This window comes from Natator depressus, chromosome 6, assembly GCF_965152275.1.
Source record: "Natator depressus isolate rNatDep1 chromosome 6, rNatDep2.hap1, whole genome shotgun sequence".
NCBI classification, from domain to species: domain Eukaryota; kingdom Metazoa; phylum Chordata; order Testudines; family Cheloniidae; genus Natator; species Natator depressus.
This window is the reverse complement of record NC_134239.1, coordinates 41,870,511-41,895,169: the sequence shown is the minus strand read 5'-3', so window position 1 is coordinate 41,895,169 and position 24,659 is coordinate 41,870,511. Positions and strand designations below refer to the sequence as shown.

Below are 24,659 nucleotides of genomic sequence, written 5' to 3'. Positions count from 1 at the left end.
AGTGAAGGAAAGTAATCTTTTCTGGTGCAATAATCAAGATATTTCCGCCCCTCCTGTTAGCTGAAATCATCATGATGAAGGGTGCATGTGTAGGTTTTTGAGCCTGGGTTTGTAAATGTTCATGATACTTTGCAAAGCTCCTATATTGGATATACTTATACAGAATATGCAGGTTTTATTCATACCTCTAAATCATATACTTTATACCTTTAACATTTAAAGGTGCTCCTGTGAAGTAAGAAAAAAAATGTAAGCTTTATTTTTATTATAAAGGTATATAAAAGTCCTCTTATTATTCATACCGCCTCCTGTTTCTCCTGTTCTCCTTAATACTAATGTAAGGTGAAATGCTATACGACCCACAGTCCACACGTTATCAGGGAGTGCTCTGAGCTACTTCGCACTGAACCTGTCAATTGAAATCCCCACAAAGGGTAGCAGACACACAAAAATAGCAATATGAGCTTAGATTTAACAGACCAAGTCTTCAGCTGATGTACATGAGCCAAGCTCTGACGACTTCAGTGGATCTATACTATCTAAGGGTCTGGGTCCAGCATCCTTAATGTGTTTCTAAACTAGGTCTGAAAAGTGCCCTTAAGTATTATAAAGGAATTGTTATTTTTTACAAACTAAGGATCCAATTCTGCAAAGTACCAAGCACCTTGAAGTTGTCAGTATCTCAGCTCCCACTAAAATCCGTTGGAGATAAAGGCCAGATTTTTAAAGGTATTTAGGAACTGAAAGATAAAGATAGGAGTCAAGTAAGCTATCACTTCTGAAAGGTGCCTATCTGCATCATCAGGCACATAAATACCTTTCATAATCTAGCCCTAGATAATCAGCCCCTTTCAGAATCACGCCCCTCAAGAGATGTGTTAGAAAAAAAGGATGTTGGGAAGCAACAATAGTAAGGAAAGAGATAGAAGATTTATAGTATTGAAAATATTTTTGTTTCAAAATGATACAATTTAAAATAAATATGTATCAATTAATATGGAATTATAATTAAGTCCCTAAGGAATATATGGTATTCAAATGAGTATCAAATAACTTTAAAGCTACTCTATAATGATCTTATGTAATATTGATAATTCCATCAGTCTAGGACTGCTTCTTATTGACTGGATTATCTAAATTCCAAGTTTCCATAAACAGCCGCCTTAGACAAATCCCCAGTATCAGATAGTCAGAAAAACAAACAAACCACAAATGAAAAACTCTGAAGGAGGACAAAACAGAAACTGATAGGACAGGAAATTACAGAACCAAAATGGAGAAGGCTAGCATGTACATGGAGGAAAGACCCGAATAACATAACAAGACAGCCATTGCGCTGTAACCCACCAAGCAAGGATAATATGGATGCAAACAACAGAAGCAGAATGGAAAGTTATCAAAATGATACGGGAAGTAGCTAAGACTGCAGGAGGCAACCAGCAGAGATGGGATGCAGTGGTGAAGACCCTGTGTTCTGCATGGAATAGAGAGGCATAAGACAGAGAATCTAGGACTGATTTGCTTAAAAAAAACCCAAAAGACAAAGCACATTGACCTAGATTCTCTGGTTTGGGGAAGCTGTGCTTGTTGCAGGTCTGCCGGGGAGAACAGGAGAAAAGGCACCTTTAAGCCACTTCTGATTGTGTCCAGAGACTGTTCCAGAACTCAAAATACAGCTGAAGCAGATGGGTACACTGGACTCACCCCCTTTCCTACACCAGGAGCTAGGGAAAAGGGCGGTATAGAGTCTCTTTAGTGGCCTATATCACTTAGGTACTCTTCATGTGGGGAGATTATTTTTTTGTCTCTCTTACATGGCAAAGATTTGTAAACCTGTTAAAACTTCCTTAATACATGTTTAACGTACACAGACACCCTCCAGGCCTCCCTCCAGCTGGAGCAGAATAGAAAATCTGATTAATTGTTTCACATTATTTTCCATCCTTAAATAACATCTAACTGATTTTCACATGTGTCGTTTGAATGTAAATTTTTAGTGTCTGGAAATGAACTCTGTAACGTATACCTATTCTCCTATAATTAAAAAGTATGTGTGATTTGTGTTTCCTTTTATTGTCATGTGCTTTCAACGTATCAAAGAAAACCATAGGCTTGTAAGAGAAACTTCTAGGTAGCATTTTTGTGAAGGAGCAGTAAATTATGTTTGTCTTGGGTGATTAGAATTAAGAAATTGGTTGGTTCCTCAGGATCATTTCTAATAAGGGATGAGGCTATAAATATTTTGTCATTCAGTGCATGCCTTTCAGCAGGCAGAGATAGAATTAGTATGTCCACAGAAATTTATTTAACTTCAGAGGAAGCTACTGGTTCAATCTCCAGAGATAGTCCTAGGACTTTTGCTTAAGTAAGGAATTTAGGATTGGGGCCAATACACACAGTATATTAAATTGGTTGGTTATAGATTAGGAAAAAAAGCAAATAGTACAAATGGTGAGGAATCAAAAATGAGCAGGCAAGAAGAGAATAACTATAGAAAATAAGACATCATGTATAGATTACTGAAAGGAAAAATAAACATCGGTTATACAATTATAAATAACTTTTTAACTTCTACAGTACCTTAAACTTTAAGATGCTTATATGTTCTTTTACTGATGCTCTTACAAAATTTATAGATTCATAATCTTCTATCTGAAGGAATAACGGTTTTTTTTCAATCCAGGAATCTACGTGGAAATCATGTTCCACTATTGCTTAACACCAATTTTGTATTATTATTTCATTTATAGATTATGCTGTCAATTTCACGGCATGAATCTTTGTGAGAAAAAGGCTAGATTTATTAGTTCTTCATTACAATATTTCCTGCAGTATCTTCTGATTAGCTCACTATGTCTTGACATTGTAAACTACACTTTTTCCCTGGAAACAAAGAATTTTATTAACATTTTCTTTAGAGTGGCGACATAATTCAAATAAATGGAAAAAGAGGTAGCTGAACTCTATGGTGGATGATAAAATATTCAGCTACAGTGAAAAGACGCATTTAAATGTTGACTTGCATGATAAAAGGAATTCTGTATTATAAAATGTATTGAGAAACGTGTTAAGAAAATTTAACACAGGATATGACTGCACTGTAATCATGGGGTGAGACTGCAGCTTGAGTAGAGATCCCCAAGCTAAAGCTGCAGCAGCACATGCTTTGGAATGGTCTAGTCACCCGAGGAATTACCCAGGGTTCCGAGAGGGCTTGTATAACCTTTGCTGAAGCCTGTATGTCATGACTTCACTGCTCCAGAACCTGAGCTAGCTAGATTAAAGCTAGCTCAGATATGTCTACTTGACCTGCAATCATACTCCATGTTTGCAGTGTAGACATATTCCAAGACTGCTGGAAAATTGCAGAACTTGGTACACACAATGAGATATCAAACCTATCATTTAAATCAGCTTCTGTACCAAATGACTGGAGGGTAGCTAATGTGATGCCAGTTTTTAAAAAGGGCTCCAGAGGTGACCCTGGCAACTAGAGGCCAGTAAGCCTCACTTCAGTACCGGGCAATTTGGTTGAAACTATCATAAAGAACAAAATTGTCAGATACATACATGAACATAATTTGTTGGGAAATAGTCAACATGGTTTTTGTAAAGGGAAATCATGCCTCACCAATCTACTAGAATTCTTTGAGGGGGGCAACAAGCATGTGGACAAAGGAGATCCAGTGGATACAGTGTATTCAGTTTTTCAGAAAGCCTCTCACATGGTCCCTTACCAAAGGCAAAATAAGCAGTCCTGGGATAAAAGGGAAGATTCTCTCATGGATTGGTAACTGGTTAAAAGATAGGAAACAAAGGGTAGGAATAAGTGGTCAGTTTTCAGAATGGAGAGAGGGAAATAGTGGTGTCCCCCAGGAATCTGTACTGGGCTAAGTCCTATTTAACTTATTCGTAAACGATCTGGAAAAAGGGATAAACAGTGAGGTGGCAAAATTTGCAGATGATACAAAACTACTCAAGATAGTTAAGTCCCAGGCAGACTGCGAAGAGCTACAAAAGGATCTCACAAAACTGGGTGATGGGGCAACAAAATGGCAGATGAAATTTAATGTTGATAAATCGAAAGTCATGCACATTGGAAAACATAATCCTAACTATACATACACAATGACGGGGTCTAAATTAGCTGTTACCATTCACAAAAGAGATCTTGGAGTCATTGTGGATAGTTCTCTGAAAACATCCACTCAATGTGCAGCAGCAGTCAAAAAAGCAAACAGAATGTTGGGAATCAAGAAAGGGACAGATAATAAGACAGAAAATATCATATTGCCTCTATATAAATCCATGGTATGCCCACACTTTGAATACTGTGTGCGGATGTGGTTGCCCCAACTCAAAAAAGATATATTGGAATTGGAAAAGGTTCAGAAAAGGGCAACAAAAGTGATTAGGGGTATAGAACAGCTTCCGTATGAGGAGAGATTAATAAGACTGGGACTTTTCAGCTTGGAAAAGAGGCGACTAAAGGGGGATATGATAGAGGTCTATAAAATCATGAGTGGTATAGAGAAAGTAAATAAGGAAGTGTTATTTATTCCTTCTCATAATACAAGAACAAGGGGCCACCAAATGAAATTAATAGGTAGCAGGTTTAAAACAAACACAAGAAAGTATTTTTTCACGCAACGCACTGTCAACCTCTGGAACTCCTTGCCATTGGTCACTGTCAGAGGACAGGATACTGGGTTTGATAGACCTTTGGTCTGACCCAGTATGGCCGTTCTTATGTTCTTATGTAAATTTATAATTGAATACATGAAGCTTGCCCTTTCTGCTTGCGTAGGATCCCAGTGAGGTCGATGGGCATTCATGTACGTACAAGGGTCTGCCCTCATGCATCCAATTACAGGATCAGGGCCAAACATGACTTATAGAGATATACAAGGCAATTGTAAGACTGCATACAGTGAATTTTCAGCAGTCTACCTAGTCATTTCCTGAGTCTGTGAGGAGTGGAGGAGAGCAGACACCACTGGGCTGTTACTTCTCCCACGCAGGTGGGCACGGAATGGGCTGGCAGAGCCTTGGCTATACCTTTCAATATGCTGGTATGTGCACAAGAGCTGACACAGAAGGAGAAGTAAACTGTGCTAGCAAAGGGGCTGATGCAGAGTATTTCTACCCTACAGCAAGGAGGAAGCAGAAACTAGATTGTGGCTTCCCAAATCCTGTCCTGCTCCTGGGGCACAATAGCTATGTGCTACTTACTCATTTCAGACTGCAGGATTTTAAACTTTAGGAAGTTTTAGTGCATGAAACCATGGGAAGGAAATACATACAAATCAGAGAAACTTTAAGTAGCATTTTCAAATAATAATCTGGGGGTGAAATCCTGGCCCCACTGAAGCTAATGGGAGTTTTACTATTGACTTCCTTGGTGCCAGGATTTCATTCTTGATGTGAAGAGAAAGGTCTGGAAGAGAAGATGACATTAAAAGGGAGAGGAAAAGGATCCATTATGGACACTTCGCCACAGAAGAAGGATGATTAGAGGAAAAAAGAAAACATGACAGATGTGTGGAAAACGTAATGACCTACTAAGAGCCATGCATATTTGTAAACTACAAATTTTCAGTGCTGAATAAAGAAAAGTAATGATTAGTCAAAATGATTAGACAAAAACACTCCTATGTCCTGAAGTTTTGTGTGTTCCTGCCATCGTATGCGCATGAGTCTTTCAAGAGCTACCATTTTAAATAAGTTATTACATGAGTCTTCCATCTTTGGAGATGGACAGGGTTTCCACTTTTCCAAGATAAACTATTTGCATACAGAAAAAGTCCAAGGGAAACAGGATTTTGAAAGATTTCTATGGTCTAATTTTAGCTATGTAAGTCCTAGTACTGTATGAAAATTTCAGACGTTAAAGGAACATCCAAATTTAAATAAAATATGTTCTGTCACGCATATCTCCCCAACTGCATGTCACCTTAGGGCAGACTCAGACCATATGCATCAATGAACCAGGGGCTTTGCAACATTTCCTATATTTATCATCCTCTTTTGTGCCTACCTTAAATGCACATGAGGTGGTTCACTGAATCGTAAGGAGTATTTTTTGTTGAACCAATCAGCTGAGGATTGTTCAATATTATACAGCTAAATTCCTTTGGTTTATAGTTAAAATGAGTCCCAACTCAGCTCCCATGAGGAATTCAATTTATATAGCTAACTGCTGTTGCTTTTATAAGGAAAGAAGTCACAGACATAGGCCTAACATATTTATCAATACCCAGCTGTTTTACCCAATATGGTGATTACAGAGTTGCAAAAGGATTAGGCCAGAATAGGTGTTCCTGTACATGCATTAATATGAGATACTACCAAGAACGTGACTTCTGGAGACTGTGTGTAATTTAGGGCCTCATTTGGTTTTAATGTACCTTCTAGCTTTACCTCAACTAATTTAAGAACTCCTTGTCCTGTCCAGTTTCCACATTATCAATTTATTTCTGATAAGAGAGCTTGAGTTAACCTAAAAAAACTAAGTCTTTGTACAGTGGGAGGTGACATTTAAAACAGGATCATATTCATGTTGCCATCATTGGGGATTTTGTCTTAGAAACTTGCAGAACGGTAGAGCTCAGCCCACAGAAAAGAGACTAAGACATTAATTCTTATTCAATATGTAGCCAAGCAGGAGTATTCCATCTGTGTCTTGATATCGTAAAACTGCTTGCTTTAACAGGAAAATGCAGTAGTACATTTTGAGATTAGGAAATCTGAACTCACCAGGTGTACATGGGTAATCAGTATTATAAATGCCTTCTACTAAATCAATAAGTAGCAGATTATTTTTAAAAACCCTCCTCTTTTAGTTATATGCAGGGATTAAAATCAGTTTTATATTCAAATATAAATAATAGCTCTCACTGTCTTTGAAATGTTTTTCCAGGTTTATCAAAATATTTAACTGATATTATTCACTTACTTTTTCTTGCTCTAAATATAATTCCTCTGTTGTCATTGAAAGAATGCCTTTTTCTGTGATTCCCCCTCTCTGACCATCAATTGCAGAATCCATCTGAAAAATGTAAAATCATTTCTTGAAATGTGCATAAAATGTTGTTGATTACAACCCATATTTACAATAGTGAAAACATTTTAATTGTGATACAATCATTCATACACAAGTTCATTCACAAAATATTTATTCTATAGCCATTTGAAAATACAGATTTTATTAACATTATAGGGACAGTTTCAATTTAGAATATATATATGAAAAAACTCACCCTTTAGAATGAATAACCTAACTTTGAATATATGCAATTTTTAATTTTTATATTATAGTTATTTTGAAGTTGGCAAACAGTTTTTAAGATATATCTAATATAGACAATAATAAAATAAGAGAATAGTAATAGTGAGAAGTGTAAGGTCATGCATTTAGGGATTAATAACAAGAATTTTAGTTATAAGCTAGGGACGCATCAATTAGAAGTAACGGAGGAGGAAAAGGACCTTGGAGTATTGGTTGATCATAGGATGACTATGAGCTGCCAATGTGATATGGCTGTGAAAAAAGCTAATGTGGTCTTGGGATGCATCAGGAGAGGTATTTCCAGTAGGGATAAGGAGGTTTTAGTACCGTTATACAAGGCACTGGTGAGACCTCACCTGGAATACTGTGTGCAGTTCTGGTCTCCCATGTTTAAGAAGGATGAATTCAAACTGGAACAGGTACAGAGAAGGGCTACTAGGATGATCCGAGGAATGGAAAACTTGTCTTATGAAAGGAGACTCAGGGAGCTTGGCTTGTTTAGCCTAACTAAAAGAAGGTTGAGGGGAGATATGATTGCTCTCTATAATTATATCAGAGGTATAAATACCAGAGAGGGAGAGGAATTATTTAAACTCAGTACCAATGTGGACACAAGAACAAATGGATATAAACTGGCCACTAGGAAATTTAGATTAGAAATTAGACGAAGGTTTCTAACCATCGGAGGAGTGAAGTTTTGGAATAGCCTTCCGAGGGAAGTAGTGGGGGCAAAAGATCTATCTGGCTTTAAGATTAAACTCGATAAGTTTATGGAGGAGATGGTATGATGGGATAACATGGTTTTGGTAATTAAATATTCATGGTAAATAGGCCCAATGGCCTGTGATGGGTTATTAGATGGGGTAAGATCCGAGTTACCCAGGAAAGAATTTTCTGTAGTATCTGGCTGATGAATCTTGCCCATATGCTCGGGGTTTAGCTGATCGCCATATTTGGGGTCGGGAAGGAATTTTCCTCCAGGGCAGATTGGAAGGCCCTGGAGGTTTTTCGCCTTCCTCTGTAGCATGGGGCACGGGTCACTTGCTGGAGGATTCTCTGCTCCTTGAAGTCTTTAAACTATGATTTGAGGACTTCAATAGCACAGATATAGGTGTGAGGTTTTTTTGTAGGAGTGGTGGGTGAAATTCTGTGGCCTGCGTTGTGCAGGAGGTCAGACTAGATGATCATAATGGTCCCTTCTGACCTAAATATCTATGAATCTATGAAAATAAGTTGTGGTACCTAATACTTTTTAGTCACTCACTACTATATAGCTTGCTTAATAATCACATGTTCTAGCTCTGTGGGTGGGGACTGCTGTTACCACTCCATTGTGATGCTAAGAGAGAAGTGGCCCCAACCCCATATTTCCCTTGGTACAATAGTCTTCTAATGAGATTTCCCCGCCCTGCCCCATTCTGGATCATTGTATGAGGACCACAAAGCTTGGACAGAGCACTGTCCCCCCTGCAGGAGCAGATTTCAAACAAATGGTGCAACTGCACCACCTTTACTTTTGACACTCTCAGATTATCAGTTGTGAGAATTTACTGGGTAAAATCCTGGCCCACTGAAATCAATGCAAGCTTTTCCATAGACTACAGTGGAACCAGCATTTTACCCACTGTTCCACACTTTGGGTGGAATTGTGAATACACATGTTGGAATAAGCTTTACAGCCACATCCAGAGTCCAAGTCTCTGCACAGGAAAAGTGTATGACGGGAACTTGCTACTGAGAGGCCACATTGTCAGATGACTGGGTACTGGTGCATCCATTGGCATTAAAGAGCATAGCTGATAGTAAGACTGGAAGGACTGACGGTGACCGGGTAACTATTCAGGCAACTGTACATGTTAAGGTTGATTAATGATAAAGTACAGTGAAGTTGCAGCCAAAAGCTTTTCACCATAAGCCAAGGTTTTATTCTTGCCACCCACAATGGGCATCAGCACAATTAACTGCACACAAAATGCTATCTTTCACATGATAAAACAGATTGTAGATGCCCTTGTAGCTTTCTGAATACAATAGAGTAAATGCTTGGAACCCCAAAAAGAATATGAGTACTGTAGTAAGACAAAGCTCCATGCCATTATTAAGAAAATGTAAGACAAACATTTGAATGTGTTCAAACTCTTACTATATTGTTCATAAATATAACATTTAAATACATTTTGCAATACTGTACACAAATAGAAATCAAATAAGAAATATGTAAAGCAAAAGTTGAATCAAGAGAGAGCATTTTCACTTTGAAAAATTATGCAGCGTTAATAGCGTCTCCTTCAAGTATCCAGACATAATGATAATATGCCCATTTTTTCTTTTAGGGCACAATTCTCCTGTCATCTTTGCCTAGCGCAGTTCTGCTTTTGGCATAATTTAAATGAAAGACACATAACAGGTCTCACTTGTTCAGACTGCATTAAATCTTTTTCTGTTCTGTTCAGGTTCTTGTATCATGCCCATCACCATAGAGCCAAAGTGCCTGCTGTTTGAAAAATATTTTGTATATTAGGCATCATTTCAGATAGACAACAGGTGGGTGCCTTCCAATAAGATTAAAGAGAGGTATAATTTGTCCAACAGAACAATTTTGTCCAAGAGAGTTAACTACATATGTCTTTCAAAGATTAGAAACACTTCAAAATGTTGGTGTGCCAGCTAAAAGTTAGAAAGACAATTTCCCCTTGAATGCTAAACCTGGGCACCATTCACAGTAAATCTGTGTATCATCAAATATTATACATGTACTAAATATGGGAGGGACAAAAACCAAGAAGCTCTACAAGCTGCAGTTCAGAGAGTTCCTGTGGAGGTGGAGTTATAGCGCTGGATCTACATAGTTCTACCAGACTAAGTCAATATTGATCCATTGACTTCCATGGAACTACACCAATTTACTCCAGCCGAGGTTGTGGCCCATGGTTTTCAATCCAAAAATTAGGCAAAGCTTCATATGTGTCGATATTGCAAGATTCACAGGGAAATCCTAAAAAGTGCCAGGCAACCCATGCAGAGAACCAGACTTTACCCTTTGCCAGCAAAACTCATTCAAGAGACATGCTGTCACGGTCTCCTGATCCATAACCCAAAGTGGGTTGATGGCATAAAGCAAGACCCTATAGATAACAGAGTAAGCACTAATTTCTACAGGAAATTCCTAATGGGTTTACAGACAGGTGATGGCACAAAAGTGGCTCTTCCCTTACCCATCTCCTTCTGCTTAGGAATGTCCTTTCACAACCCATATGAGACTGATTACTGATGTTCATGTGGAGGACCTTTCACTGAACTGGGGAAGGGGAATTATATATTACTTTGAGCTTCCTGCCTCAAAAAGCCTGTTTACACTAGGGACTTTTAAAACACTGTCCACTAATTTTGGCTCATTTCCACCCAGGTCAGCAAGATTGGTAGCATTAATGTACATGGATCGCCAGCTGCTGCCATCATTTTATGTCCTATGCCAGTCAGACTGACATTGATCAGGAGATATATTGCCGATGCCCCATCTGCACTGGGCTCCCAGCATTGATAACCCAGGTGGAAGTGAGTTGGTATTAACCTGGATGTCTAGAATAGACAGGGGCCATACATAATTGTGTCATTGGAATAGGATTTCTTCTTTCATTCATCTGTACCATGCAGTGGGAAATTATATGACCTCAACTCTGTACATATACTTTTGCTAATTTTCCTCTCTTCATAGAATCTCAGGGTTAGAAGGAACCTCAGGAGGTCATCTAGTCCAATCCCCTGGTCAAACCAGGACCAATCCCCAATTTTTGCCCTGATCCCCAAATGGCCCCCTCAAGGATTGAACTCACAATCCTGGGTTTAGCAGGCCAATGCTCAAACCACTGAGCTACCCCTCCCCCCCAAATTCTTACACAAACAATAACATGGTGGTTTGTTATTTTTAATAAAGGATTTAAAGAAAGGTTAGAGAGGGACAGAAAAGAGAAACTGAGAACAGAGTGAGAAAAGAGAGAAAAGAAAAAAAGGAGTCAGAATTGAGAGGGAAAGAAATAGAAAGTAGCCAAAACCAAAAGAAAAGAAGAGACAGCAAAGAAGAGTATAATAAAAGAAGCAGAAGATGGAAAAGAAAAGAAAATAAACTAAGAGAAAAAATAGTTAAGGTATGAAGAATTGAACAATTTATTTGGACAAAAAATGAAAGAGAAAGAATGAAAGAAAAGAAGTACAGGGAAAGAGAGCACAAAGATGATGGAAAGAATACAAAACAAGGAAAAAAGTAAAAAGCAAACAGCAAGGCAGAGAGTACAAGTACCAAAATCAGCAAATTTGATGGACATTTGTCAGGCTCCCTAGGTTTTCTGAAAATTTTAAGCATCTGGATAAACAGGCAACCTACCCTTTCTTAAAATCATATGGGAAAAGCTTTAAAAAATACAATGCAATGGACATAATTTTCTGCCACCTTGTATCTTGTGTAATTATTTACCACTCTGCAAAGTATATGCAGTGCTGTATTAAAATGCTATCATTCTGATCTGGTAATATTTTACATTCACTTTGCACAAGTGTAACTGAATACATAAATGCAACCCCATAGCAAATCAGGCCTAATGTGCAATTAAAGGCTACTTCTGGCTATTTTACAAACGTGTTCACTTTTAATAAATTCTTATAATCTTTTCCTTGTTTCTTTGTAAGATGCATCCCAGACATAATTTCTCCACAAATTATTGAGGAGAATGGGTTCTTAACTTCCCATGGAGGGTATGCAGCTAGTAAAGCATAGAGTTCAGTATAGCATAACGTGAGCTATGCTTTCTGATCATACAGAAATTGTTCCTCCAGCATAGAAGCTGTACAAGCCAACTTTTTAGGTGCTGCATATAAACATTTTAATGAAAGAAGATAGCAAATGCTTGTTTACATTTAAAATATGTAAAGTAGGACCGAAGAAAGCCAACTTTTTTACACAGAAAACAAAACAAAAACCCTTGAGAGATAATAAAAGGGTGGATTAATCAATTCTCCTTTCAACAGATGGGCATAAAGTATTAATGGAAAATGTTTGTGTTTTGAGCAGTAGAATATAACAGAATGTATGGCTGGACATTTTATAATTATAGTTATGAGATGACAAATGGATCAATAATTATATGTTCAAAATACAAAAGGATTTTAACTAAATGTTCATACTTTGCTCAAATATTATAAAATATCTAATTAACCTGCATGTAGAGCACGTAGCCAACTTATAGTCTCAAGATCTCACCATAAGAAAAACTTATGCCCATTAAATTTAAAATATTAACATTTGTAACCAATTAGTACATAGCTACTGTTCAAATAAGTAATCTGAATTATGTTTTATATGCAGATAAATATAAATAATACAATTTAACATAAAAACTGTGGCAATCAGCCTTCAGATATATATATTGACAAGATTACCCAATGGCCTATTACTATACAAAAGAGTGGGACAAATTACTTATTTATATATACAAAACATGCTTATAAAGGCCAGCTGCAGGTATTTTTTTGAAAGTGCATTTTAATAAGGTCCTATTCAGTAGGGGAACAAATGGGGGAAAAGTAGTTTGCACTACAGAGTTTAGTGCAAGAGCTCTCTCTTTTTCTAACAACGAAATCAATCATTTGTCCAGACTGTGGGGAGTCAGAGTTAGTTACTGAAAAGAGCTCCATATATAAACAAGTCAATAACTCATTGTGTGTTATTGTTGGGCTGAAGAAGTCTCCTTTCAAAAAGCTGCCCCTGCTTCTCTGAGAATGAATGTCACTGTATTCAGAAAGTGGGAGAGGGATCTTTTGTTTCTAGCTATTGCTGGCTGCCATTTATGTATGGGAAAAGAGAAGTAGCTGCTAGTTGAAAAACCATACCATAACTATTGCACAATTCTACATTACGGCTGTCCCAGAAAAGACCTTATTTTTGTAAATATACTTCTGTTAAAGACTTTACAAGTTTGCTTGAGCTTCTGAAATCTTTATTAATATTCCGTATATAATTATTTTCACTTTATAAAGAAGAAAATGACAATAGAAATTAGTGATGACAAACTATTTAATAACTTAATTTTATCTGAATGTGAATAATTAAAGCAATTAACCAATTCTGTTTGATAACTATAGTTACTCAACATATGCGCTATAGATAACTATATTTAGTAAGTTAATAGTAGTATATAAGTAAGCTTTGATCTTTATTATATTCTGTGTTTCTTGTGATAATTAAAAGATTATAAAACAATAGTAACTAAATCATCTCAATTCAGATTTGGGGAAAAATGAGAAGTGCAGCATTATTGTAGTTCAAGCTGCAATAGTTAAGCTTGATTCCTTGATCTCCAACAGTATAGCTTCCAAAAAGTGTCAGTGTTCTAACCTGATAATTTACAGGACCATAGGCCCCAATCCTGCAAACAAACAAGTGATATACATTCCACAAGTAAGCACATGTATTGAATTCAGTGAGATTGCTTGGATCAGTACAGTTACTCACATGTGCGTGTTTGCAAGAGCATAGTGTAATGAGGTTCTTACTGATCACTAGTGCTCCTCCTTGCCTCTAGGTCTAGGAATGTAGCTTTCGCTGCATAGGGTGTCCCCTTGCTCTTCATCGCTCACTTTGCTATAGTCTTTCTTCTGATAACTTGGCCCTCCAGCTAGGTCACCCTTTAATCCACCAGTACCGTGGTTATGAAGGACAAAAGGACAACTGTCCAAATGCCATCTCCAGACGGTGTTCAGTCCCAGTTTGAGGCTCTATGCCACTATAACAATAGCTGGTAGGGCAACATGGGCTCACTCGCTAAGCTGGGTTCCAGCCCAGGGACCCTACAACCAGCAATGCAGGTCCTGTTGCTGTTTCCCAGTGCTCCTTTCTACCAAGTCTCTCTATTTTCTCTTTCTCTTGGATTTTCCATGGAAGCTTACTCTACTCCCTGCTCCTACCTTCACCGCTCCTACCTTCTTGCCAGATTCCTTACTCCGGAGCAGGCCATCCCCCTGGGACTTTGTGCTTGTCCCTGCTGATCTCCCTCATCCCAGGGACTGACTGCAAAATTCTTCCCCTGAAGATCCTCTCTTTGCCTTGGTCTACACTGGGGTGGGGGGGTGGGAGGAATTGATCTAAGTTACGCAACTTCAGCTACATGAATAACGTAGCTGAAGTAGACATATTTAGATCGACTTACTGTGGTGTCTCCACCACGGTGAGTCGACTGCTGCCGCTTCCCCATCGACTCTGCCTACGCTCTCACGGTGCTGGAGTACAGGAGTCGATGGGAGAGCACTCGGGGGGGGTTGATTTATCGCATCTACACTAGATGCGATAAATCGATCCCTGCTGGATCGATTGCTGCCCGCCGATCCAGTGGGTAGTGAAGACATACCCTTTGTCTTTGTTTTTTGGCACAACTTATGAGGCTATGACCACCATTTTCTTCATTCACTTTTAGCCATTTTTTTAAAAAAAGTCCTTTCACTTAGTCTAGTATCCTTAAGGAAATGCAACATTTTCCTGATATTGTCACTAGTCCCTTTAGGGAAAAATCTTTGATCCAAGCTGACTCAATTTTTCATAAAAGAACTTTGTTTCCATAGAATATTGTCCACAATGCCACAGATCATGATCAACAGTTTATTTGGTTTTGCACACATTATACAACCTATCTTTATGTATTTTAATAAGTTTAAATTTATCATTTAAGGCACAATGACCTGCTAACACTATAAAAATGACTACTATACTTTTTGTATCTGACTATGGAGAATAGTATTATCTTCAGTTTTTGAGCATACATCATAAAATCTTCATCCTTTTGTTTCCTTAGTCCGTAGTTCTTGGCATTCCTTCACAAGCTCCTTTCATTCACAAGCTCCCTCATGACTACACTTGTCTACTTAAGGATATCTTATTATCCACTTCCTCATTTTTTAGAGCTTGTTTTTTTGCTGCTTTGTCAGCCACCTCATTTCCAGGTATGCTGATATGTGCCATAATCTACTATTGTTACACAGATACCTGCTTGAATTATTTCTGTAGGTGAAATAATATTCCTAACTATTTTGTGGGATATTCCTCACTGTTTGTGTCATTTTTTCTTCCTGAAGTCCCTGATCTGATTGTCATAATGCCTGACAAGGCATCAAATAAAATTACAGCTGCAGCTGGTCACACATCTCGTACTCAGGCTAATGCGAACATTATCCCTATTAGTTCAGCCATTAGAATGGTCACATAATTCAGTAGCCTTTTAGATTTTTGGACTGGGATGACAGAAGGCTGTTCCTACTCCACCCGGGCTGTCATCTTTTGATCCGTCTGTATAGACTTGACTAAGCCAGCCCCATTTTTCATAAATTAATTCAGAAATTGTATTGGTCATAATGTGTAGTATTTTCATTCCCTTGGTTTTTTTCATACTATTCCAAATCCACAAATGGGAGAAATAACTGTCCAGCTGTAATTTGATTTCCCATGACTAAAAATTTTTAGCGCTCTCAATTTTTCATTTAAATATATCTCCTTTGCCTATTCTTTCCCTGATAGTATGAGGAAGTCTGTGGCAATCCATCACATTTTGTCTATTAATTTCTCAGCAATCCTCATAAATCCATTGTATACTTCTATTTTCATTATTCCTTTTACCTTTGCCCAAAAGATTAGATCTAATAGTTCCATCCTTAGGTTTATAGGTGCTTCTCCAGTGGCTATTTGCAGCACACATTGATGTTACCACCATTGCACCACATGTCAATCGTAGAGCTTGGGCCTGGAACAGTTCCAATTTTTCATTTAAATATATCTCCTTTGCCTATTCTTTCCCTGAGAGTATGAGGAAGTCTGTGGCAATCCATCACATTTTGTCTATTAATTTCTCAGCAATCCTCATAAATCCATTGTATACTTCTATTTTCATTATTCCTTTTACCTTTGCCCAAAAGATTAGATCTAATAGTTCCATCCTTAAGGTTTATAGGTGCTTCTCCAGTGGCTATTTGCAGCACACATTGATGTTACCACCATTGCCCCACATGTCAATTGTAGAGCTTGGGCCTGGAACAGTTCCAAGTTTCTAACAGGTTTCAGAGCAGCAGCCATGTTAGTCTTTATTCGCAAAAAGAAAAGGAGTACTTGTGGCACCTTAGAGACTAACAAATTTATTTGAGCATAAGCTTTCGTGAGCTACAGCTCACTTCATCGGATGCATTCAGTGGTTTTTGAAGCTGAACCAAAAGCTTGTCATCTGTAGTCTAAAACTGGTCTTATCAATGCATTATATGTCATCTATACCTTATCTGCATCCCATTTGTATCCAGATATACTACTAAGTAATTTAATTCTACTTTTACAATTTTTATGATATCATCTATGCAATCTTTCCAAGTTAATTTATTATCAATTAATTTATTATTATCACAGGAACATAAATTATTGAACTATCTTAATTTTTTCACCATAAAGAAATAAGTCCCAGTCTTCCCTAATTTTCTTCCTAATTAAAAGCATTCCCTTAGTTTTTGCATATGAGCATTTAAATCCCCCAAACATTTTCCCACTTGGAAATTCTCTGGAGTGCCTCATTTGTCTTTTCCTCAGCTACTTTAAGTCTTTTATGCTTAGTCCATATAGCACAGTTGTCTGCAAAGAAGGAAATGCCTATTCTTGTCTGCACACTTTCCAAGGGGTCATTTATCATAACGGAAAACAAAGTAGGGCTGACAATACTCCTTTGTGGAATTCCATTTGCAAGCTTGTAGGTTTTTAATAAAGTTATTCCCACTCTGATTTATATAGTTGTCACTTAAAAAGTCCCTTATCCACCAAAACATTCTCCCTTTTATTCCAATTTTAGCTAGTTTATATAGCAGGCCTTCCCTCCATAGCATGTCATATGCTTTTTCAATGTCAAGGAAAACTGTTATCATAAAGTTCTTAGTCCTTATGCTTTTTGTACCTCTGTTTCCAGTCCCTATATCAGGGGTGGCCAACCTGAGCCTGAGAAGGAGCCAGAATTTACCAATGTGCATTGCCAAAGAGCCAGAGTAACACATTAGCAGCCCCCCCCATCAACTTCCCCCCCGCCCCCAGTGTCTCCCACCCGACAGCAGCACCACCATTCAACACCTAACCCTACATCCCTGCACCTCCCGCCCGCTGTGATCAGCTGTTTAGTGGTATGCAGGAGGCTCGGGAGGTGGGGGGGGAGGGGAGGAGGAGGAGCAAGGGCGCAGCAGACTCAGGGGAAGGAGTAGAATGGGGCTGGGGCCTGGGGCAGAGCCAGGGGTTGAGCAGTGAGCACCCTGTAGCACACTGGAAAGTTGGCGCCTGTAGCTCCTGCCCCAGAGTTGGCGCCTATGCAAGGAGCCGCATATTAACCTCTGAAGAGCCGCATGTGGCTCTGGAGCCAGAGGTTGGCCACCCCTGCCCTATATGGTCAACTGTACATCTTCCTTTTCTGAAGCCACTTTGTATCTCAGTTATAATATCATTTTTCTCCAAGTATTCCACTAGTCTTACATTTATCATATTTTCCATGATTTTCCTCACACATGATGTGAGAGCAATAGGCCTGTAAACATCAGGTCTTGTATGTACCTTGCCTGGTTTCCTAATTAGTATCACCAATTCTTGTTTTTATTCCATTGGCAGCAGCCCTTCCCCCTCATCCTCTTCCCCCACCCCCATATATAATTATGTAACCACAATAGCATCTTTAGATTCCCTTCTGACAAGTGTGGAAGCATTTAATTACTTATGTTATCTTTACCTGGTGATATATTTTTCCTTGTTCTATTGGCTGCAATAAGCTCCTGCATACTACAATTTTTGTTTAACACATCATGAGTATATTCTCTCCAGCCATTTAATAGTTCACAGCTTTCCTCAATAAACCTCCTTTTTCCCCCCCACTCATAAAACTCACTGCTTTGATTCATATTACTACTGACTTTTGGAATTCTTTTGCAAAAATGTCTGCCTTTCCTAAGTTAGAGACCTCAATTTCATTGTTTACAATATGTTCAGGTACACATTTACTTTTACTTCAAATTCCAGTCATCCTTGGAATTTGCTTATATATTTCTTAAAGCTCTGAATATTTGTTCAATTTCCTACAGAAATTTCTCCAACTTCATTTTTTTGTCTTTCTGTTCATCCTTTGTGCCACCAGACAAAGCATTATATATTTTATAAAAGTAATTAAGTTTTTACTATTAATTGTGTGTCTTGCTTGCTTATATGCCTTATTTCTTTCATTGATTGTTAATTGGCAATCCTCATTCCACCAGAGAACTGGATTTCTAAGTCAGTAAGTCAGGGACAATTTGATGTTTTGTTGATGACCAGATCAAGTGCTGCTATAATTCCTTTTATTATGTTGTTATAGAATTCTTCTATGTTCTCAGTTGTATAGTTACTACATAAATACTCATCAAATTGAATCTTGAAAATGTCCCCAATCAGCTTTTCAAAAACGTCAGCAAGGGACTCTTCTTGTGTTTTCGACATTTCCTTGGCCTTGGTACTCAATAAGCGTAGAGAAGTGATCACTTCCCTTTTCAGTCTTCTTTATGAATTTCCCAGATGCATTTACTAGCTCTATTATTTGTTCCAGTTCCCAAATCCAAAACAGAAAAAGATCCATCCACTGAATTAAATCTAGTAGGTGCACCTGTATTCAATATAATCAGGTTATACATGTCAATAAATTGTTCTAAGCATTTACCATTTTGACCAATTTTCTTATTTCACCATAGCTCATTGTGACTACTAATGTCTCCACAAATTACGAATGGATTTTTGACATTATTAACTAGTGTTCCTAATTCTAAAATAACTAACTTTTACGTGCATTATAAACATTATAAATCTGTATATAAGTGTTTTTGTTCTGTATGGGAATCTCAATAGCATGATATTCAAAACTTAAGTTTCTGTACATTGACATAACCAAATTCTTTTTTTATAAATATAACTTTAAAATGAAGCTTTTTTCATTTTAAATTGTTTAAATATTCCTCATATTGATACATCAAGAGACTGAAAATCTGAGCTATAAAGAGCCTAATTCAACAGTAAGCAGAAACACCTGTCTCATGCATCAGGGAAGACAGACAGAGTCCATACTGGGGGACTAGCATGGGCTATGAAGTGCAGAGGCTTGATGGATGTTTCACTAAACCAAGCCCATATGAATTCATCAAAAAAATACTGGGATTGAATAGTAATCTGTTAAATTTATAAACTACTGAAAACCTACAATACTATTCATAACATCATAACAAATTCCTTGAACCATAAAAAACTCCGAAAGGAAAAAAACAACCATTTTTTTCTATTAAAAATCGTCATTAATATTAGCATGAACTTATTACATTTAATTTCAGCAAAAAGACTGACCCACAAAATCCCTTCAAATAGTTTCAGAGGGGAGAAAAAGAATGCATCTGCAGAATCCCACATATTTACAGCAAATGGGCATTTGCAAATATAGAACAAAATATGCAATTATTTGATTGTACAAATGCCTTCACATGTTTCCAAGTTCACCTACTGAGCCCTGTTTGATATTGTAGCCTTTATTATCTATAGTATGGGATGGAATGTAAAAAATTTCAGAATTAGGGTTAAGGTTACTAGTTAATGTTGGGATTTCCTCTGAGACCTTTTCCACTCAGCTTATCCAGAACACCTCGTCCAGTTCTGGAAGAACCTTTTATCCAGTTCTATGGAATCCAAAAAACTGAGTTTGAATCCAAACTTGTCAATGATGTTTCTTTACTGGAATTTCATAAAGCTACACCTGAGGTGATCAGGGAACTCCAAACTACATAATTATAAATCAGATTTTATATATATAAATATATATATATATATATATTCTAAAACAAACATGTGCACATTTCATTCTACATTGTATCACATGCTTTATGATTGGTTTACTAATTTTATGAACCAATTCCTGTATAGACCATGACTTATTCATGAGATACAAAGTGTGCTAGTAAGCAAAACTGCAGCTACAAGCTTATCACACATTACTGTTCTTACTCTTTCTTTATCTACTAGCTACATATTATTTACAAGGCCACTTGTGAATTCACGCTTGGTCCATTGTTAACCTCTGTTTCCTTACTTCTGTTTTCTTTCACTGTTCATGTAAGGCCTACAGTTAGCTGGATCTATCTGGCAAATATCCAACCAATATATATATAATGTAACTTTCAACAAACTAAATACATACAGATACATAAAGTATTAAGCTGCTTCTATATAGTGTGCATTTACCCAATAATGTGTGTAACCTTTCAAGGGCGGGGGAACTATTCTGCAAATATTGACACAATCAAATGTATTCCTAGACAACAATACTAAAATATACTGACATTTATGGTTGTGATACATTTCTTGATTACCTTATTATCTACAGTATACAGATTGTTTTTCTCGGTTTTGACATTGTATTGGTAGAAGCCTTAATATCAAATGCGACTAATTGTAAGTAAAAGTCGGATTACAAAAACAAGAGTCTTGTATAATTAAAAGAGAAAAATATAATCAAAATAATATATATAAAAACTGGACCAGATCCTAAACTGAGCCTGAGTTCTGCTCAGTAAGGAGGTAGGAAGAAAGGTTGTTTTCCATTCCATGATCATGGTAGCAGCTGAAGACTAGTTTCATCATAAGCTACTCTAACTGGCGTTGGCTGAAAGGCTTCTCTAGGGATTGTTGCACTGACCCAGGATTTTCAGAGTACACCACTCTCTGGCAATGCCCACTTTTGTCTCCAACCCATCTCCCATACTGGTGGATGGCAGGGTCAGGAGGCATAGAGTTCTGCCATTCAGCTCATATTAATGGGCTGAATAGCACACTGAGGCCTGGTTTGATGAAGTAGTTTATTGATATCAGCAACAACTTCTTTTTAGCACAGATTCTTTTGCCCACTAAAATGTAGAAAAAGATTCTGAGAGTAGAAGACCCATTTGGTAAAAATGACCATTGAAGAACTGAATAGCAAATTAATCTCCTAAAAGTAACAGCAACAAAAGCCCAGACTTTATTTAAAAACACTGTCAGAGGCTTACTATGCACCATGCAGCAGTATTTAGAGGAAGTACTAAGGTTGTTCTAAGTCGGACCACTAGCATTGGGCCTTTAATGGAACCACCATCAGCGAAGGATTGGCATAGCTGAGCTCTGCTCTCCCATGGCATTTCCCTGTCGCCAACGTTCCCCATATTCTGGGAGAGAGGAAGGCAATGGCAAAGCCCTGGCAGTGGTACAGATGCACCAGCAAGCAGATTCCCCTCTGACAGGTTAATTCTCTGCTGGGTGTTTAAATTCAGATTACAGCTCCTCTGCATTTTCAGATTGGTGCAAAGAAGCTATAACACAATAATTTTAGCCCAGAGACAATGCAGGACCACCTATGATCCTTATCAAGACACAGTGAATCAGATGACACAAAAATTGCGGGAGAGGTAAAATAACGAAGAGGATAGGTCCCTGATTTTAAAGCAACCTGGATCATTTGTTAAATTGAGTGGAAGCAAACAATGTGCATTTTAATATGGCTAAATGTATATATCTAGGAACAAAAAATGTAGGCCACACTTACAGGATGAGGTACCATGGGAAGCAGTGACTCTGAAAAGAAATTGGGGGCCGTGGTAGATAATCAGCTGAATATGAGCTCACAGTGTGATGCTGTGGCCAAAAGACCTAATGCGCTCTTCGGATGCATAATCCGGGGAATCTTGAATAGGAGTAGAGCAGTTATTTTACCTCTCTATTGGGCACTGGTGCAACTGCTGCTGGAATACTGTGTCCAGTTCTGATGCCAACCATTCAAGAAGGATGCTGATAAATTGGAGAGGGTTCAGAGGAGAGCCATGAGAATGATTAAAGGATTAGTAAACATGTTTTATAGTGATTGATCTCTTTGAGCCTAACAGGTGACTTGATTACAGTCTGAAAGTATCTACCTGAGGAATAAATATTTAATCATGGACTCTTCAATCTAGAACAGAAAGGTATAACAAAATACAATGACTGGAAGCTGAAGCTAGTCAAATTTATAGTGGAAATAGGGCGTAAGGTTTTAACAGTGAGGATAATTAATCACTAGAACAATTTTTCTCCATCACAATTCTCCTTCACTGACAATTTTTAAATCAAGATTGGATGTTTTCTAAAAGATATGCTCTGCAAATTATTTTGGGTAAATTCTATGGCCTGTGTTATACAGGATGTCAGATTAGATGATCACAATGGTCCCTTCTGCATTGCAATCTATTAAAACCACCATCTCACAGGAAGCTATTGATATTGTATAAGTGTGTAAAACAAGTGGCCTCCTCCCAAGCACCACTTCAGGGCCTTGTGGCAGCCCTGCAAGCAGAGGTGGATTAAGGTCTCCTGGGGCCCTGGGCTGGAGCAAGTGAGGGCGCCCCAATGCTGGAACCATGAACCCACCCCATCCCTTCCACCTACAGCTCTGTCCATGGCTCCACCCCATTCTGCTCCTTCCCCCTTCCCCCACCCCATTCCATCCCTGGCCCTGCACCGTTCCACCCCTTCCCCTGTGGCTCTCCCCCATTCTGCCCATGACCCTGCCCCATTCCACCCCTTCCCCTGTGGCCCCATCCCCTGCTTACTCCTTTTCACCACCCCTCATTGCCGTCCTGAGACTAGAGAAGCTCTGTGCCCCCATCATGGCCCCGGGGCCGTGGCAGGGAGTGCAAACTTCTCCAGCTCCAGGGCCACAGCAGGGGGAGATTTTTCAAGGGGCCCCAAATTAACCAGGGTCAGTAATCCACCACTGCCTGCAAGTGGCCCCTTACATCAGTTTCCCTTTTGGGTTCCCAGTAACTCCATGCCAGCTTATCCTCTCGTCCACTAACATAGTTTATTAAACAAAACAAATGCAAATTTCCATAACAAAAGTCCCAAAAGATAGTTCATATTACTGCCAGTGCATGTAGTCCTTAAAACCTGGCTTTCTTCTCAACATAGCCCAGTGTCTTTGCCACATTGGACTCTTTGTTTGTCCTCTTCAGTCCCTGTACCAGGACAGCCAACTCATGTCAGAAGTAAGGCCCTAAGCTGCACCTGCTCAATACTTCTGATGCCCTAACGAGCCAGCTAGGCGGCCTGATGGACCATCCTGCCTGATTGGCTCAGGAAGCCACCAGGCCAGTTTTTTAACCTAGCAGCAGCAGCTTGCTGACTGTTCAACACCCATAGACTCTCTGCCTCTGCAACTGGCACCTGTGCTGCCCCTTCCCCCAGTCCTTGTACCACCCCTTTTCCTTGAGACCCCGCCCTCACCACCCCTTCCCCACTGAGGCCCTGCCCCATGCTGCCCCATACCCCAAGGTCCTGCCCCCACACCGCTCCTTCCCTTGATGCTCTGCCCTTGCACTGCTCCTTTTCCCCAAGCCCCCCCCATGCTGCCTCTTTCCCCCAAGACCCCACCCCGCACTCAGTCCTCTCCGCTCCGCCTCCCCCGTTGCTCACCCTTATCTGGTAAAAAATTATGGAGCCATGGCCCCCTGGCTGCCCCATTCTGCCCCTGCCTCCCTATGCTCATCTCCCCAAGTCCTCCTCCTGTTAATCTTCTACCACTCCAGCACAGGTACTGCCCTGCACCCAGCCTCATTCCCATCTTGTTCCAGCCATGCTCCTGTCTCAGAATCAGCCCTTCTCCTGCCTTCCTTGACTCCTGGTAATCCAATTCCAACCCTTGGCTCTTCCTCTGCCTCAACCCTTGGCTCTGGCATTGAGACTCCGACCACTAGGCCTCCCTTCCGCTCCGACTACTAAGCCTGACCACCTACGACCCGGTCTGCTGAAAAACCCCAGCCCTTTCTTTTGGAATGCAATTCTGCTCTTCCCCGTGGAAACTCCCAGAGTCTCTCTTCTGGAAGCATCCTTGCTGGGGAGCATCCCTCACTTCCCCTGTACCTTTCACTGTTCCTTGGGGTCCAGCTCTCCTGCAAGGAGACATCAGCAGGTAAACTGCTCTGCTGCCCCCACTTCCTTCAGTTCTTTCTGGTCCTGAGAGCCAGCAGGCATCTATTTCTGCTGCTGCTCCTGCCTTCAGCCCTCTCTGACCCAGGCTCTCTGTCTTGAGGAGCTCAGCCAGTAAACCCCTCTTATACCACTATATAAATCAATGGTACAACCACACCTTGCATACTTCATGCAGGTCTGATTGCCCCATTTCAAAAAAGATATATTAGAATAGGACAAAGGACAGAGAAGGGCAACAAAAGTGATTAGGCGTAAGAAACAGCTTCCATATGAGGAGAAATTAAAAAGATTGGGACTGTTCAGCTTAGAGAAGAGACAACT

At 39.1% G+C, this 24,659-nt stretch overlaps 1 protein-coding gene across 1 annotated transcript in view; it reads right to left on the bottom strand.

Moving 5' to 3' along the window:
* The window catches only part of DCDC1 (doublecortin domain containing 1), a 418,614-nt gene that overhangs the window by 225,578 nt on the left and 168,377 nt on the right, over nucleotides 1-24,659 (bottom strand). The window contains exon 9 of the mRNA XM_074955137.1: nucleotides 6,956-7,048. Coding sequence (XP_074811238.1) covers nucleotides 6,956-7,048 — 93 coding nt within the window. The remainder of the gene's footprint in view (nucleotides 1-6,955; nucleotides 7,049-24,659) is intronic.